This window comes from Pseudorca crassidens, chromosome 7 (assembly GCF_039906515.1).
Source record: "Pseudorca crassidens isolate mPseCra1 chromosome 7, mPseCra1.hap1, whole genome shotgun sequence".
Classification (NCBI taxonomy): Eukaryota; Metazoa; Chordata; class Mammalia; order Artiodactyla; family Delphinidae; genus Pseudorca; species Pseudorca crassidens.
In genome coordinates, this window is record NC_090302.1 from 113,310,416 (window position 1) to 113,329,752 (window position 19,337).

General features: G+C 48.9%; 1 protein-coding gene across 6 annotated transcripts in view; it reads right to left on the bottom strand.

The window, feature by feature from the left end:
* Positions 1-1,821: 1,821 nt before the first annotated feature.
* CLCN3 (chloride voltage-gated channel 3) overlaps positions 1,822-19,337 on the bottom strand; it is an 83,581-nt gene continuing 66,065 nt past the window's right edge. For 4 of the 6 annotated variants that reach the window (XM_067745379.1, XM_067745380.1, XM_067745381.1 and 1 more), the window contains 5 exons: positions 18,239-18,425; positions 15,346-15,744; positions 10,249-10,465; positions 6,078-6,153; positions 1,822-4,582 (listed from right to left, as the gene is read on the bottom strand). In XM_067745379.1, coding sequence (XP_067601480.1) covers positions 4,424-4,582; positions 6,078-6,153; positions 10,249-10,465; positions 15,346-15,744; positions 18,239-18,425 — 1,038 coding nt within the window. In that variant the 3' untranslated portion in view covers positions 1,822-4,423. The remainder of the gene's footprint in view (positions 4,583-6,077; positions 6,154-10,248; positions 10,466-15,345; positions 15,745-18,238; positions 18,426-19,337) is intronic. The other 2 variants (XM_067745382.1, XM_067745384.1) reach the window with 1 other exon arrangement.

Sequence of the window (19,337 nt, forward strand, 5' to 3'; positions counted from 1 at the left end):
GCCGCCTGTCCAACCTGCTCCCCGCCCCCTGGAGTCCCTCCTGCTACTCAAGCCCCCCCCTCCCCTCTCAGAACAGTGAGTCTCCCTCAAACATCCCCATTGCTTAAAAGAAGTAAAATCCAACTGAGTAAACGCCGAAGACCTTGCTGGCTGTGTTCAGCGATCCATCCCATCCAGCGAGCAGGAGGGGGTCCGAGGGGCTGTGCAAAACGGGCGGCCCTCCTGGGCCCAAGGGGAGACTGTGCCCTGTTGGAGCTCAGGTGACCTACCTGCGGGGGACAGAGGAGCCCGTGGCGGATGACCTCACTGGTGCTGACCGGGCACCTCCAGGCTGCCGGGGACTGGACCTGCCCTTAGCTGAGGGACTGAGCCGTGGTTTGGTGACGTGGGCTTGGTACAGGGCCTCCGTCGGGGCCCGCGGTGTCCTTATAACACCACGAACAACAGCACAAGCCATAGTATCCCGCAGCTTACAACACAGCACCGTCCATCACACACCGCTCTTCCGAAAGCGGTCCCGGATGCCTTCAGCGCCTTCCCATCTCTGCAGACCTCCCTCCAGTCACACTGCGGCCGCCCGATCCCGCTGAACCTGCCCCGGCCAAAGTCATCAGTGATGTCCGCGGGGCCGACTCGTCCTCACTGACTTCACCTGTCGGCGACCGTGACTCACGCGCCCGGGCGGCCCACCTCTCCCACGAGGGGCCTCTGCACCCGGCCTCATGCTGCCCTGACCGCTCGACCCCACGGTGGCCTCCCACGAGGAGGCTCAGGTCAGGCCTGCGTTGCGAACAGAACACGGACCTCAGACACACAACCGCCCACCGGACGCCCTCGCCCAACCCAGCCGGTGCTCCGAGCTCCCTGGCCCAAAGCCCGGGAGACCTGACGGCCGGCACCCCGCTCCAGCCCTGCACGTCCCGAGGGTCCGCACGCCCCGCCCCGCAGGCCGAGCCTCAGGAGCGACCCCCCCTCGCCCCGCCCCGCCCCATGGTCTGGACCCAACGCCTGCCCCGCCCACCCTGCTGCTCCTGCCCCGCCCCGCCCCCAGCCCCGTCCCACACCTCCGGACGCGTGCTCAGCGTGGCTCCTCCCCCAGGGGGGAACTGCGTCAGCCTGCCGCCCCCACGGCGCGCTCACGAGCAACCCTGCCCCTCGGACACGACCAGCATCCCCGCCCCCCGTGGCTCGTGTCCCCCCGACCCTCCGAGCCGGGGGATTTCTGCCCGAGTCACTGGCCGGGACAGCGCGCGGTCTCCGGATCGCGTAAACACACGTGCTCAGCAACCACCACAGCGCACCCTGACACGTGTCAGCATCTGACACCCGCGTGCCCGGAGGTCTCGGGAGCAGGGAGCAGCGCTGAGCACACAGTCGGTGCTCAACACGTGTCGAGTGAACAGCACGCGAGAGCGATGACACAAGGCCCACCGGGCGCGTGGGGACCGGGCTCCTCCCGCCGGACACCTCGGAGGCCTTTCCACAGCGCACCTGTCACCACCTCTTCGCAGGCAGCTCTGTCAGCAAACCTCCACACTCTTTCTTAAAAGCACACGGTGCCGCTGACTCACGCGTCTCCTTTCAGGGGTGTGACAGCAAACCGAGCCATCTCTCTGCAGGCCCGCAGACGCCGCCGACCCCATCGCTGGTACGTCCACCCGCTGTTACCCCAGCGTCTGTCCCCCTGTCGCTCCTGCTTGCAAAGGACAGCACCGGCCCTGTAACGCGAGAGACGCGGGACGACCCTCCCCCACCTTCGAGGCTGCACCACGGCTGTGACCGCGGGGGACGGTGACAGAGGGAATCAAAGGCCAAACCACACACTGTCATACAGATTTTAATAGAGTTTCTGATTGACTCATCACAGTAACCATTTTTACTGTAATGATATGCAGCTTTACTACATAAGTATAAATAAAAACAGATAAATACAGCTCTAGGCAACATCACAGATTAACAAACTAAGCATTCTTCATGAGCCAAAACTGAAAACAATGCTGAATAAGAAGAGATGCTGACACCCTTGCCCATTCTCATCATACCTTCTCTAAAAGGGTACTCAAATGAGGCGCTCCACCCACATCGGTCAATCTGTTCGCCAATGAGCCAGGCACATCGATCTCATGGTCTCCAGTGTTCCCTCCTTTGGCTGAAAAGCAGACACACCCCAACGTACCAAAAGGAAAAGTGGAACAGAGTGACGCAGACAACCAAGAGCACACTGGAGACACCCCACCCACCCACCCCCCGTCTCAGCAGGGCGGACACACCGAGAAGAAAATCAACATCCACCCGAGATGTCAGTCTCTGAAGCAGGACCTGAAATCGGAAAGGAAACGTGGGAGACAAAATCCACGCCACGTGTGACTTCGCGAGGCCGCGCCTCTCGGGGGCAAATGCACGGATGACAGGTCGAGGGGAGACGCACAGGACCATCATTCAGGAAGGACTGCCCTCCAGACACCAGGAAGAAAGCCTGGAGGCGGCCAAGGGGGGAGGAACGGGGACAAAACACTAACTGCAGGCAGACAGCAAAACTCAGAAGGTCTCACGAAATTCCTAACATTTTGCTCAACTCTCAACTGTCACTCTAATCTGGCCTCATGATCTTATAAACCTTGCAGACCGTAAAGATCTTCCGTGATCTCACAGATCTTACAGATATATTAAGAACCAGGAAGTGAAGAACCACTGCTAAAATGTAAAAACAGCTCATTGCCAGTTATGTTTCAGAAAATGTGCCCGTAAAAATTCATTTTTGCCTCCAAAAATACATAATCCAGAATTTTTAGGCCAGTGCTTCAAGTAAACTGCCTTTGCCAATAGTGAATTAAGACCACGATTAAGTCAGATATTTCCAAAACCCGCAATTCCAAACACATCCCAGTATATTTTCAACTCATCCTGCAAAAAAGTGCAGTGTGGATTCAAAACGTCACTGGACACCTGGACGCGACCTATGCAAAGATTCACAGGTTCTGTTCAGATTAACGTTTTAACTGCCACCTCTGCAATTCTACTGTTTTCATTTCATTTTTCTTTTAAAGGTTAACAGTGTTTAACTTTTGGTTTTAATCTGCAAAATAATATGTAGTGTTTCAGCTTCCAGTTAATGAGTCAAAATGGACAGGTCAGAAGACAACCCAGGGGATGGCAGTGAAAGATCAGAAAAGGTTTCCGTACGCATCTGATCGCAGAGAAATAACCATAACCACATCTTAAACCCTTGTTCCCACTGTAAACTTTGTTCGTATCTCCATATTTCTAAGTCTGAATTAGTCTACAAAAATCACATTAAAAAGGTAAAATTACTTAAGTGCGATATTAACTGATCTGTATTTTATAAATTTTAATCCATAAAAATATAAATAAGAATGGTAAATTTTTAAGAAAGAAATATACATTTAGTGCAAGTTATGAATTACATTTCTTCTTCAGCGTCAGCAGTAAAACACCTTGAGGAAAGAAAAGAAAAAGACTGATCTAATTTCAAGAAAAAGAAAATTCCAGTGTTTAAACATGCAACTCATACCAGGTGCAGCTAAACAGAATTCTTCCTTCTCGTCACTGTCAAAGAAGCAGCATCTTGTCTCCTTACGCTCAACAGTACTTGTGTATTATAGGAGTTTTAGAAACAAAATCTGCATACGACCAGGTCACATTATCCATAAAGTCAGAGAGGGGCGGAAAAAAAAGCAAAAAAGAAAACTGTTTACCCTCACAAGTCAAGTTCACCGTTGTTGGTTCTGAACCACACGGCACCCGAGCGAGAGCTCATTTCTCCTCCGTGGAGGTCCTCCCGGTGCCATGGGCCCCTGTCGGCGCACACGTGACTGCACCCAGCATCTCGTGATGGGGCAAACTACAGGGTTAAGGGCACAAGAAACACTCCCTTCTTCTGTGTGAAACCTCAGTACAACCTCAGTACATCTCAATATGAGAAAGGACTGCTTCCAAAGGGCACACCAACTTACAAAGGCTTTGTTAGAGCGCGAGAGAGAAGGGGCGGTGGGGAGAGGGAGAAGCTCGTCCGGAATGTAGAAAGGTGATGCTTTAACTGTACACTTCATGAGTTAAACAGAAAAGTTTTGATTAAAAAAGGGCAAGACCTTGCAGTCTTAGAGATGGCTCGATTCAGAGGGATCCCTCCCGAAACAGGCACGTCTCTGCGGTGCTGGAGAGCAGGCTGGGGGCCGGGGTCAGGCTCGGCCGCCCTCCCCGTGGAGGGAGGCCCACGCCACACCCTGGGCTGAGCGCATCCAGCGCAGACAGCACACCACGTGGCCCCCTGGTGGGATGGGAGATACTCACTCGCCTCCTTCTCTCTCTCCTTTCCCTCCCCAAACAACTCCTCCATTCCACCAGCAGTACTGCAAACCATGTTGCAGCAGCCCAGCTTTTCTACTTCCTTTTTTGAAGGGGGTTAAAGCGTGGTGCTGCTCAGCAGGCGGGCCTCCTCCCTGGCCTCCTCTCCCTCTGACGTCACGGGGCTCAGTTGAACATTATGGACGCGGGGTCTTGGTTTGCCGTCTGGGCCATATGACGGAGGATATCTTTTTTTGTGATGATACCAAGGAGGCGTCTGAAAAGGATAAACAGAAGGTTGCCGTTAAAATTAAAAGGAAAAGAAAAGAGGAGCTAAATCCATAGCTAAACGCTTTTTGTTGACAGGAGTAGAGCAAAAGCAAGCAGCCTGATTCTGTATTTTCTAAAAGCATTTTACTGGTAAAGATAATTAAATACCCAGCACCCATCCTTGGATATAGCGAGTACGACGTCACTAACAGCTCGGTGTCCTTTCCCCGAGACTGAGGACTGGGCCCCCCTGAAGCACAGCCACTCTGAGTAACGTGTGCCAGCGAGAAAGGGACAAAGACGGGAGGATGTAGGACAGGAAAGGACGCTGACCCCACCTGAGAAGGAAAATTTGTTCCCACCGCATCAAGAAAGAAGTGTCTGGTGACCAAATCCCCTCAATGTTCCGCTTTTTTTAAAGCCAAAATGAACTAACTTTAAAAAAGTAACTTAAGGATTGCCCAGTTGTATGCAGAATCTACACGAAAGCACATACAATTGAGATAAAATGCATATAAAATGGCCAACACAGAATTTCAATCCCAAACTTCAGAATCCCAAGAATCAATCTCTGAGACAACCCGAATTTCTAGTACGGTCGTCAATGTCTTCCTTTTTTGATTTTGGTCAAAAAAGTTAAGATACAGTGCTTTTATGAAAGTCTGAGTTGTTAATGCTTACACTGAAAGATAGGTGAAAACGTCAAGAAGGAGTCCTAAAAGATGATTACAGATGAAGCAGAAAGCAGAATGGATGGGTAGCTACTTACTATTCTGGTTAGTAGCTTTTTTAAAAAAGGATGCATGAAACACTTGTGAAGGGTTAGCGCACAACAGGGGTGCCTGATCGGTGCTGGACTGGGACAGGCCTCACGGAGGGATGGCAACTGCAGGGCGAGGCAGTTCCAGGCAGTAACTGCCAAAGCCAGGCCACTTACAGATGATTCAAAATCATCTCCAGTCATGACCCCACTGGGACAGAGAGCCAGTTAGAACCACCGCACATGGCTCTCAAAGCTGCTGACAGCGTTCTAGAAACAGCCTGCGAAGGGCACCGGGGCCCACGCCCCAGGACTCTGCGGGTACGGCAGAGAATGGAGGCCCGTGACAACCACGTCTGAGCCAGAGTCCCCACAAGACGGCCAAAGACCAGGGAACAAGACAGAGACGGGGTGGGGCTGGGGGACACTGTAAGCAGAGCGGGCTGTCCTCAAGGGCACGTATTTGCCGCAAGAACGTCCAAGAGGGTTCACTCGTCCGCCGACCACACTGCCTACGGCCCCAAATCAAGGAAAGACCCTGACGGGAGGCGGGACCCGCTCGCCTTCCCTATGGTGGGGCCTGGACACGCCCCCAGCCTCGCGGACAGACCGCGGGCGTGCGGGGGCGGGAGGGTCACAGGCCCCAGGTTCCCGCCTCGGCCCCGGCGGTCTGGCGGCGTGTGCCCGGTCACGTCACAGCACGCCCCCCACCCCCAGGTCTGGGGAGCAGCCGCGTGATCACCAGGGGCTCGGCGCGCCGCGTCAGCTCCTCCAGGTGCGCTACCATGTTCTTCTTGGTGATGATCCCCAAGACGCTCCTGCAACAGACCACGTGATGCTAATGACTGCGGGAGAACTTAGGCGGGAGGAGCTTCCAATCATGACAGAGAATGCGAGAAAAAATTAAAACATGAACCGTAAGAATGCTTTCATGAGCTTTAGGAAAACAAACACAAAAATGATCTGAAATCCCAGGTCCCACGGCATGAATTCTACTGACTTCCCAAAGTGACAAGATCCTATTTGAAACACTGGTGGGTGGTTATCCTTTTTAAATTAAAAATCAAAAGCACACAATGACGATGACTACAAAAAAGTACAAAGAAACAACATCTATCACAGCTACGAAACTCTGAAATGGAGTTGCACTTGCAGCGTTCTTCCCACAGAGGAGAGTGCTTCTCTCATTTCTGCAATGTCACCCGCGGCCCTCCTCGCTGGGCCCACCCCGCTGGGGAAAAGGCAGAGGCGGCCCGGGCTCCTCAGGCTCTGGCCTCCTTAAGAAACCCCGTGACTATTACTTGGAATTAAAATTAAAGAAAACGCACACTAAACAAAGCTGACTAATACATGCGCTCCCCGATTTTCAGGACCTGCCGAATTCTGCTTCTTAAAATAAGCTTAATAAAAATGATTTTTTGATTTTATACATTTTTCTCTAAATAATGATTATTTCTCGGTTAATATCATTATTATAACATCAAGCAAGATGATGAACAAATTCTCATGAGGGTACTTGAAAATAATTCAACTGCTTTTTAGTCATTAAAACAAAATTCTGGTAACTGGCTTTAAAATGGCAGTGAGTGACTTCAACCACCATGTAAGGCAATACAGACAGCGAATGTCAAGAACCCTAAAACGCTTTAATCTTTGAATTCTGAAAGCCCAACCAGCGTGCCCTTCAGGGTGACTGGACGTCCCTGTGCTCCGGTTAAGTCAGCTCTGTATGGCGCTGCCTCAGACCGTCCTGACTTCCTGGAGAAGTCACAGGGGACCTCGTTCCGTCAAAGGCTCTGGTCCCCCACCGACGTCAGTTATAAAGCAGTCACTAGGGGGTGCTGGGGCGGGGCGGCAAACGGAGGGTAGGGAATGGGAAAGCCAGAAACAGGTTCTTTGCTAATTTTTCTCATTATGTTTTAAAATAACGTACTTTTCCTTAAGAACGAAGACAAACTAACTGAAAAACTAACTAACAAACTAACTCAGAGCATGGGAGCCAGTTTCCCTCCAAAAGACTCAAAAAATGCACTACATAAAATAAACACTGACTCAGTAGATGTTCTTCTCTGACTAAATGTCTGAGGTAAAACAGACAAAAACCATCACTTCACTTGCATTTATAGCTGGAATCAAGAAATGTGAGCATCCTGACAATTCAGTAAAAGAATCGCAGTTTAGTTCTTACTCATTCTTTTCTACCCAGTTACATACAATGATTAATTTCAGTTACTGTGTGAGTAACCTCTGCCAAACCGCAAGGTACACAGTGAGGACAGTCACGAGTTTATTAAAGACACTATGGCAAATTTATAGACGTCTAAAGTAATCTTCGTATTTACCAAGTAACAGCCCTAAAAAGGAGGAAATACACATAGTTCCTTTCTTTAGTTACTGGAGAAAAGAGATTTGAGAGTAATAAGGGCAAATTCAGTGCTGCTTTATTACTTTCAGAAGTGCAAGGAAAATCAATGCAAAATGTGATTCACGTAGGAAACAATTTTCTGTTCCCTGGAGGTGGTGGTGGGGGGCGAACAATGAGGTCAGAGTAAACAGGGCATGACCCAGCATCTTCCCAAAGTATCAATACTGGTTTCCAAGAAACACGAGTTCCAGGAGTTCCTCTGCTCCCGTTTTCCTCCCCTAAAGGGTGCATGTTTGGAAAACCAAGTTTGCTGTTCACCCCCCTCTGAGAAGCCCCACAGTAAAGAACCTCAACTGTATTTAATCCAACACTTTACAAACGCATATGGTCACGGACCTCTTTTTTGAGCCATTCATCCTGCTGGTTCCACCAAGACTAAAAGATTTTGAGAAATTCTGCTAATCAGAATACAAAACGTGGGGAATCTTCAACGCTGACAGACACCCGCCTAGTCTCACTTTCTCCTTGCATCTCAGGGTCTAGGTTCCTCAGGTCTTCTTCCCCCCAAAATACATAGTTATTTTCCTCCTCGAAGGACCCAGTATGAACTGTAACATACTGACCGTTAGACTCTCCACTAAAATGCAGAAGAGATGAGCTCTCTTCTTCTTTTATCTACCAATCTATTTTCCTTGAAGGACAGAAGTAAGGAAAATATAATCAAGGCCAATAAACATAAAAAGCCACCTCCCACCCCACGCTTTCTTACAAACAGGCAGGATCAGGTAAGATCTTCATCAGCTGTCCCCCCACCCCTTCACTCCTTTCCAGCATCCGTGCTGCTGAGAACCTGAACTCCGTCAGCAGAGTGCACGACGGGCATGAACCCACACAGCCTGTGACATGCTCCACCGGGACTGGAGAAGGACATCCACACTTGTTATGACACAGGAGGACAAGCCACGCCAGGCACAGAGAGCAACACAGAGCAGGTCAACGTTTAATAAGCCAACTCACTCAGCTAGGCTTCCAAGTGAGCCATTCGTTACTAAAAGGACCCCAAACCTTCATGATAAGGTACTCCATTTAGCTTTTTAAACAATGAAGTCTGGTACCATTACTCTTTAAATCAAACATTAAACAGAAGAAAGTAGTTATTTTACAACATACATCTCTTCTCCCATCAGTATCTGTGGCATTTGATCGTCAGCCTCCCTGCCCTTGATCAAGAGCTGCATCCCTCAAATGATTTATTTCCTCTTACCTAGACTTAATCTTAGCTGGTCGGCACAGTGGAAACACCAATCGTGGATCGAGTTCTCTAGCTTTCTGTTTCTATTCCTAACCCAATACAGGCTAATATACTGTCCAAGAAAACAGTAGTTTAAGAAATCACAAAGAAAGAAGACAGACTCTATGGGTCAACCACCACGTAAAGCAGCAAGAGGCTGGGCTTCCGAGCTGGAAGGCTACCTGACCCCTGAGCTACGCCGTGCTGACCACGTGCCTGGACACACCTCCCCAGCCTTGACGACCACCTCTGTGCAGGGGGCCACAGAGGTCAACGAGAAACTCGAAGGAGGTGTCCCATCGGGAGGTGTTCGCTTTCCCTCCTTTCTCTACAGAGGGGTGGTGTGTTTTGTCCCTACGGGATCGTTTGTTAAACCGCTGGGTCCTCTAAGTGTGCGGTGTTTCCAGGAGCCTCACGCGGCGCAGGGGAATCATCCCGTCTACACACAGTCCAGCCTTGCTGTCATCAGCCTGCAGGTAAAACACTGTGCCTGAGGATTCCAAGTGGGAAGAGCCACACGGTAGGGATCAAGGGGCCCGGAGAGAAAGGGCAGGAGGCAGATGCCAGCCCAGGAGCAGGGGAGCAACGCCGGGCTGAGGCCGGTGCGCTGAGGCGGGCCCGCAGTGCATCTCCACGCTGCCTGACACCCGCCAGGCCATACCTCCCCACACTCCTACCGTGGGGAAACACGGCCAGTCTACGTGCAAAGGACAGAGAAATCAATTTATACATTTTAAGTGCACTGGTGTTCATCGGCCAGCACCTTATTCAAAAGATTTGTGGATGGAAACCACAGAAAAGCAGAGACAAAGCGTCTGCAAAAGGTTTTCACCTAATTCACAAACCTCGTTTAATTATATATGATTTCCCTCATTACACGATAAAGCAAAGAGTAAACAGCAAAACATTTAGAAAGCTATTATTGTACTGGAGATGAATACTCTAACCATGGCATACTTACAAAAAGAGAACAGAGTGCCGCGGTGCTGCAGGCCGCGGGCTCCGCCGCCCTCTAAGACGGGAAACACCCTCAGCTGGGCCCCGCCCACCCCGCACCATGACGCCCCGGCTCCCTGCAGCTCCGAAGTACTCCTGAGAAATGTCACTTCCTGTTTTGGCAAAGACCTGGCACTTGACACTCTGCTCGCCGTTGCTAAGTGGGACTCCGAGGACCCCCTCCCGGGGAGGGCGATGGGGTTGACCGGGCTCCCCCAGAGCGTCCCGCAGGCTGGCGGCGGCCGGGCCGAGCACACTCACCCGTTGTGTGTGACCAGGCACTGCCGCAGGCCCAGCTTCCGGAAGATGTCCACCACGATCTCCATGGGCGTGTGGTCCGTGACCGTGAATGGGCTCATGTCAAGGATGCTGCGGAGCTTCAGTGGCCGGGGACTCTCTGCTGGGAGGGACGGGGTGTGCTGTGCGAAGCACACGCGGGAACTGCCCACTATCCCTTCCTGTTTTTTTCTGGCACTCTCTGAAGAGACAGAGAAGACCAAAAATTAAAAATTGATAGGTTTTCTTTTGTTTGTTTTGTTTTCAGGACAACCTGCTTATTCAGAGATTTAAAACAGTAAGTATACGTATCCTTTCGGTCCCCTCTTTCTTTTACCATCTTCCTCACCAAGAAACAAATGGACTGCAAAGCCATTTAGCAATTTCTTAAATTAGACAGAATTAGGATCCACCAATAACAAATCATCTTCATGCAAATAAAATGCTTGTGGTATAATTATATCATGGTATAATTTTCTTTGCTGTGGTCTAACTTTGGGGGACAAGGAAGCATACTGGGAATACGGGCTTTTAAAGGCACACAAGTAACGAGAGCACCACTGACTACAGGAACGCACCCCCAAGAGGCCTGCCTGTGCCGTGGGCCACTCCTCCTGCCTTGGAGGCGGGACCACAGAGAATCTCATCCTTGCCTGGATGGTGTTGTCTATCCTACCCCTGTGAACCAGCTAGTTCTTCCTCTTTTCTGATGTTCAAGCTTAATTTTCTAGGTGCGTCATGAGGTGGGTTGAAAGTACAGTTACACACGTAACGGACACCGACCGACTTTCGAGGTTTATCTGCACAGGCTCCGTTCATTCCCGCTCTCCGGGGCTCCGCCTCAAGTGCTTCTGTCCTTTGCCTACTTCCTCTCTGCCACCTCTCAAACTGTGAGACAACAGGTGGCCAGGACGCAGAAAACGGCAGAGGAGAGACCGTGGGGAGGAGAAGGAAACCCGCGAAAGGGAGAGAACACACAAGCAAAATGAAAGAGCTTATGCTCCTCGTTAGTATGAATCCAAAGCTGTGTGTACAAATATCCTATTTGTCATACTGAACACATTCTGAACATGAGTTTTGCCACAAAAATATGTAAGCCAAAATAACAAGCACCAGCCCTACACGAGCAGTGAGCCCAGCTCATAAACACGCAGCGCAACGCCTTCTCCTTCCGCCCAGCAAGGCCCTGCTTCACCGTGCTGTCACGGTCAGTGACGTTCTAGCGCTAGGATTCCCTAAAGCACCTCGGAAGCATGAGAAGGGCACGGAGAAGAAGAAAGCCCACCAGCAACTGACAGAAATGACTTCTGAAAAACGCTCGTTAAGCTGCTTTCAGGCTAATGGCTTGTGAATGGAGGAACGGAGGTGCTGTTAGCATGGAGGACAGTTGCTCTGTGAAACCTGGGAGTGACAGGTTCCAAAAACATCCCTCAGGGATCTTTCACTTGTATTAATTTCATTTGTATTAATTTCATAAACCAAAAGAGTCTCTATACTCATAAAATGGTGTTTCAACTACCTGAGCAGGTACAAAGCTAATTTTAACTCCTACAAAGAGATAAACAAAAGGCTGGTCCATGTACTGCAGTTCAGATTATTGAGTAAACGCTGTTTCACAGTCTAAGGCTGATGATAATACTGCCATGGGGCAAACCTTCAGCAGATCCTCTCTCCCAGGTGCACAAGCTAAAGCTTTACTCTGAACAGAAGCTCCTGAGGGGGCAGGAGAAAAGTACAACGAGGGGAGCAGCCTAACTGTCACTGTGCCATGTACCTTTCTAATCGTGTTCAATATGTCAACGGTATTCGAGTTCTCATGCATTAAGAATCTCCCTGTAGGGCTTCCCTGGTGGCGCAGTGGTTGAGAGTCCGCCTGCCGATGCAGGGGACGCGCGTTCGTGCCCCGGTCCGGGAAGATCCCACATGCCGCGGAGCGGCTGGGCCCGTGAGCCATGGTCGCTGAGCCTGCGCGTCCGGAGCCTGTGCTCCGCAACGGGAGAGGCCACAGTGGTGCGAGGCCTGCGTACCGCAAAAAAAAAAACAAACAAAGAATCTCCCTGTAAAACTCACAGCTCCTAGCACATCATCAGAAAGGAGCAAGTACGCTTTTATACCTTAAGGTGGAAAACAGGAAAGATGATTCAATTCACACTATAAATGTAGTATTAAATATATGCTTCATTGTAAACAAATCTATAAAAAAGCATTCAGCCTCACTTTTACATCTGGACAAAAAAAATGCAGGAGGAATGTCTCTCCATTTGGACTAAACTTTAACACAGTAAACTGTCATCTACTCCTGGTGAGAGTCCATGACAGAACCACAACTTCGTGCAATCTGAAAATACCTTACAAAATTACAAATGCACTACTCTCTGGTCCAGCGATTCCATTCCTAGTACTTCCCTACATCTGCATAGGCAAAACGTCAAGTACACAAGGTTATCAGATATGTGAGGTGGCAATTTTTATCACAGCAAGGCTGAAAACATCTTAAATGTCCATCAGCGGGAAGCGGATTTAAAAAATGATGATGTATTCCACAGTACATCCACTCAGTGGAGTACTGTGTAGCTGTTAAAAATAAAATGATTTGGAAAGATGTCCAAGAAAACATTGTTTAGTGAAAAAAACAAGACACAGAACAGCACGTATTGGGTAGCATGTTATGACTTGTTTTATAAAAAAGGAGAAAACGTATACACTTACTTACACAGGCAGAGAATGATACCTACAGAAAACGTAAGAAGCCAAGGAGACAGTTGCCTACGGAGCTAAACTGGGGATTACGAGGTCATGGGTGAGAGATTTTTCATTATATACCTTTTTTCTTCTTTCTCTGTATGGCAATTCATCACTATAAACTTTTAATCTTCTCAAATTTGAACTATGTGAATGTACTATCTACATACAAACTAAAAAAAGGGACTTCCTTGGTGGCGCAGTGGTTAAGAACCCGCCTGCCGATGCAGGGGACACGGGTTCCAGCCCTGGTCCGGGAAGATCCCACATGCCGCAGAGCAACTAAGCCCGTGCGCCACGACTACTGAGCCTGTGCTCTAGAGCCTGTGAGCCACAACTACTGAGCCTGTGTGCCACAACTATGGAGCCCGCACGCCCTAGAGCCCGTGCTCTGCAACAAGAGAAGCCACTGCAATGAGAAGCCCCCGCTCACCGCAACTAGAGAAAGCCCATGCACAGCAACAGAGACCCAACGCAGCCAAAAATAAAATAAAATAAAATAAAAAAAGATTTTTAACGATATAACATAAAATTTAATGCCGAGTTTATAAATAAATTTGGAGAAAACTGCTCTTTTAAAATCTTGAGTTTTCCACCCCCAGACATAGTATATAGTTCACAATTTATTCAAGCATTCCTTTCGGTCCTTTGATAAACTATTTTATATAAATATCTATAAACTACATATTATATACAAAACTCTAGTGTACAGGTCTATTTCTCCCATTCAAAAACTAAAATTTACCAAAATATATGTTGGCAAATATTTAAGCTGTGTTAAAGAAAATCATGCTGTGACTAACCCTTCTGATGACATGAGTTGCTATTTCACACATCTAAAGTACCCCTATTTCCCTTAAACTGACATTATCTGCTATCCCCAATGTTCTATTTCTCAAGACAGTTATAAAATCAACTTTTAAAAATATGTCCACAGAATCAGTGGGAATATAAATAATTCTTAACTTTACCACTTTATCTTTTAAAAACCTGGGCTTTTTTTCCTTTAAATTTCTACATAAATTCCAAAATTCTGACCCTTTTCTTTTTTGCTTACTATTACAACGTAATGAACAAAATGTGGACAGCGAAACTCTTCTCCGACTGTAGGTCGGCGGTGGAGATGGCTCAGAGGCTAAAACACTTGAACGCCGCCACATCTAACACACACTCCGCCCACTCGGACAACTACCAGTCTATTAGCTCAGGGGAATGCTAGGCTTTGAGCAAGTCTCCCAAAGCTGCAGCCTTTTCCTTAGCTGAACTGGATATTCTGCATAGGCTCTTTTCTTTTCTTTCTTTCTTCTTTTTGCTTGAATAGCTCTTGTAAACTGAGAGCTTCCAGTTTGCCTTGAGATATGCTGCCCATCTACACCATCTAGGCTTCCCTCTTCAAATGGCTCAAGAACTGAAATATTTTACAACCCTTTGGCCACAGAGGTAAGTTGGAGGGAGGTGACGGGCTCACAGGAATGACCTTTGGGGACAGGCTGAACGCTCTACATTTTCAGCTCCGAGTCCTCTACTGAACACCAGGAGTATCAAGGCAATGGCTGGACGAAAATACCCTCTATCACAGGGGTCCCCAACCCCTGGGCCGCGGACCGGTACCGGCGCGTGGCCTGTTAGCAACCAAGCCGCGCGGCAGGAGGTGAGCGATGGGCAAGCCAGCGAAGCTTCATCGGCCACTCCCCATTGCTCGCATCACTGCCTGAGCCATCCTCCACCCCTACCCACCCGCCCCGGCCATGGAGGAACCGTCTTCCATGAAACCGGTCCCTGGTGCCAAAAAGGTTGGGGACCGCTGCTTTAAACTATATATTACAAGTTAATACTGTAAATCGACATCCAAAAATTGAAAAAGCAAAACCCTATGGATCTGACATGAGACAGACCAAAGATGATGGAGTTTTCAGTAACTTGCATTCAAACAAGCCAGCTTTATTAACTACAAGAAGGTATTTAGCTGTATGCCTCGGCAGTTACTAAGGCCTTATATAACATGCTATTATGAATACTGTCAAGTTAACAAGACTTATCTGAGTGAGAAAAGAAAGAGCCGGATTCCAGTCCCTGATAACAATGCCAAATCAAAAGATAAAACAGTATTTAGCTGGAAAACATCCCACGGAAGGGTAAATTCCTTTCCTAAAGAACCTAAGATATTACGAGACATAAAATACACCGCTTGTCCCCACGAACCCAACCAATTAAATTGTATAGCTTTCCTTTCTTTCAGAAATCTATTACATATTTATACTTGTCCACCTAGGTATCTAGATACCAACAGACAGAGCCGTAGATAGACGTATATGTGTGCGTAGTTCTTTAAAAGGGTACCTATTGCAATTGTCAGGTCTCTTCTGAGGGCAAATCCCACTAATCTCTGAGACTCTTTGGACATTATGACAGGAAAGCCGTTGTAGCTGGTCTCGTTAATCATGTTTTCTATGTCATCCACGGTCATGTTGTCCTGGGTCAGGACGGCCAGGGGAGGGTCACTCCTCCGAGGTCTCATGACATCGGCAGCCAGGGTGGTATGAGTGAATTCTTCTTTTGCATCCAAGAAAGGGTATCCATTTAGCCGGATGTGAGCTTCATAAATGCCTTCCCTCCCAAAGGCATCTCCAACCCATTTACTGGTCATTACTGCGGCCATCAGGGGAACAATATACTCCAAGCCTCCAGTGAGCTCAAAAACAATGACCACCAGGGACACAGTCATCCTTGTCACACCACCTGAAAAAATAAGACCACAGGTCAGGAAGGGCAGGGTCCTTCCTCATCAATCCACGGTGGTAGAATTTTTGCACTAGGCAGGCGGTCACAAATTGTAAACAGAACTTAGTGAAAAGGATCATCGCTATTTTAATAAGATCTAGAGAAACCAATCTTCTTTGTTCATAACACAGAAGACTATTAAAATAACATTTTAAAACTGGTTTACTTCAGACAAAAAAATCACAGCTGACCAACTAATACAGTTTGCCATTTTGGTTTACTGCTATCACAAAGACATAATTTCACTGCTGTAAAAGCTTACAATTAATTCTTAAAGAACTTGGTGAAGCACATCATAGCTAATTTGCTTACTACCGATTTACAAATTAAACTCGTGGGTAGAATATTAAATTAATACATTTCTCCCCTCTAAATCTCTTCAAAATGAATAAAACACTCTGACGCCTTGCGGTTTCTGTTAACAGTGTAATGCCCCCGCTTAGAAAACTCACCTGAACTATTCCGGGTACCTACCAGATCACCACTGTGAACCCTGCTCTCTGCTGAGGCCTCCCTGACCCAGGCCCCTCCACCCACGCTGTGTCTGTCCAATGTCTCTGGCTACCCACACTTTATCTTCCGGCTACGCTGGTCTCATTTCCAACTGTGAAGACCCTGGGGGACCCACTGTCGCAGAAACCACCACACACTCAAAGCCAAACCTCTCTTCTCCCCCAGAGAGCTCCCATCCCGGCCCCCAACTCCAGGACCAGACAACACACTCCTCCTGACAACCCAGTGGCCACTCCCGGTTCATCCCTTTACTCTATCCCAACATCTAGACTCTCACCTAGTCCTAGCTGATGTGCTCTGCAAACATCTGTCTAGGGGCCCCTCTCTCAGTATTCTCACTATTACCCACTTAGTCAGACCCTCAAGTCTCGGCTCCTGAATGTGAGCACTGTTCCATCTAACCTCCCTGGCTGCGGGCCCCATTACCTTCCATCCACATTATAAGCCGCGTCCCCAGGTTAATCTTCCCTAATGCTACTTGCACCATGTCGCTCCTTTGCTCAAGAACCTACCAGGGCATGTCAGTTGATACTGTGTGAAGCTAAAGCTCTTCCTTTTTGTGTTTTAAGCTAAAAATAGAAGGGAGAAGGAACCTACCATATATTAGGTATCTACACTAGGCCAGGGATGCCCTAGGTGGTTTACAGAGGCTTTTATTTTTTTAACCAAGCACGTATTTTACCAGGCACTGTGCAAACAGCTTTATATGCATTTTATTTTACATAATCCTCAAAAACAACTGTAGGAAATAAGTAGTTATTATTTCCATTTTAAAGATAAGAAAGATAAAAATCAAGCAGTAAAGGAATTTTCCCAAAATCATCCCACTAAAAATGGCAAAGCCACAACCCTGCCACGGACCTGACTGATTCCAAATAGAAATTCATCCTGACATAAGTCACTGCCTCCTTCTCACCAATCCACCTTTCTTTCCCAAGGTGCCCAAAATGCACTCTCTACTCCAACACTGCCAGGCTCTCCAAAGGCCCCCGCGTGCCGAGTTCACCCGTCCCGACCCCGCTGCCTGCACACCACTCTCCTCCTTCAACAAAGGCAGCTCCTTCCAACCCTGCTCCTCTTCCAGAGCCCCTGCCGCCACCCTCCCTCTGCATCCCCACAGGGCCCATGACGACGCTCCTGCGCTGGGGCCCATCGCCCCGTGCGGTGCTCCTCCGTTTAACCAGCGCAGGCCTTGTCCCCTGACCCGCGTCTCGTGAGGGGAGGGCCCACGCTCACATTTCTTTCTGTACCGCTCGCCGCGCGGCGCTCATCACAAAGTGGATGCCTACTTGCTGCTCTGCAGAAAACGATTCTTTCATTTAATGTTACACTTTGGAAGATCAATAACTACACAATTCTGGCTCACTGAACAAAACTGAGTCAAAATACCAATTATAATTAAATATTATAACCAAAGTTTAGTTGACATTTTAAATATAAAATAAAATAATGATTTTTCATGTCCAAGAGGACAACTCTTAAGAATGTAATGCAGACATTTTGTTTTTCTTTGCCTTAGAACACTAATTAGCTTTCTCCTTCGGCTGTAAATGCATCTTAAAGGACCTTCTACTAAGGCTGACGGGGAACCTCTGCAGAGGCGGAGTAAAGGTACCCCGAAGCTCTGCTGAGTGCTAACCCAGGAACCACGCTAGAGGGGCTGCAGGTAAGGCAAGCACCCCGACAACGAAAAAACAAACACCTCCTTGGCCAGGATTCAAATCAAGCCTCTGTTGTAGTGAGATGTTTTCTGCCCTACAGCATCACGCGATATTAAAAAGATGTTAACTGCTCCTACGGCTTTGCATTAACAAGTGTGCAGGGGCTGGCGAGACGAAAACCAGTGCCGCACAGGCCGCGTGCCTCGCCGTGCCCTCCTCCCCCACCCCGCTCCTCTCTCAGCCACAGACACACGCGCGCACGCGCGGGGCCCCGTTACCTAAGCACGCGGCCGCGCCGACCATGGCGTAAAGGCCGGGGGTGATGCAGTCGGCCCCGACCTCACACCACTCCTTGAAGATGAACCAGTCATGGTGATAGTAGGCCAGCTGCTCCACTGCGATGCCCACGATGCGGCCGGCGATCGCGCCGATGGCCATGCTGGGGATGAACAAGCCGGACGGGACCTGCAACGGGGCAAGCGCTCGGTGAGGCACGTCCTCCGCGCGCCTGCTCCAGACCTACGGTCTAAGCCTTGAGGCACAACGCAAAATCCTGGTGCAAAGGGAACTACAGCAAACCCTTGTTCTAACTGTAAGGGCAACAATCCCACCAGCTCAGTTACAAAGTAACAACCCACACTCTCCAGCCCAAAGAGAAGGTGACCCAGGAGTTATTTCTCCTTTAGCTCAGGGGTCTCTTCATGCCAGTCCCTTACATATACACATACGTGAAATGATTAAAAGGCGCACAGTTTTCTTGATTCAATTTAGTGAGGAAACCAGGAACAGTACAGACCAACTATTTAACCAATATTAAAAGACCAACAGCTCCAACCTGCCGGGCACGAAACGAGCCCAGCACAGAGCAACACGTGTTGACGACTGTGTCAGGTCATGAAAAGAATATGCACGTAGAAGGGATCAAAACAGACGTTTCACTCTCCCACCAGGTATGCCCTCAGCCAGAGTGGAGGGCAACGTGGGCCCTGGCGGCCTGCCCGCTGCCTCTGGCTTCCGCGGGAGAAAGCTGGATTTACAGAGCAAACTCCCTGCAGAAGTGGGGGCTTTAGTGGCTCTTCTAACTTGATTCACCATGAAAAAAGGGGAAACTTCAGGGCTTTTCTATCACTTAACCCTTACGCCCAGCGGACTAAGGCAGAGCACAACAGAAGAGAGAGACGGTGGTTCAAAGGCTGCTGCCGCTGCAGTCTGCTGAGCTGCAGCTGTCCTCCCGTGGCTCACAGTGCTGTGTCACTAGTGAATGGTAGCAGCTGCATCAGCCGCAGGGGCCGGCCTTTAAAGAACAAGGGTCCGAAGGACAGACATCTGATTCCCACACACATCACTGACGATCTTAAGAATTACATCTCTGGCAAA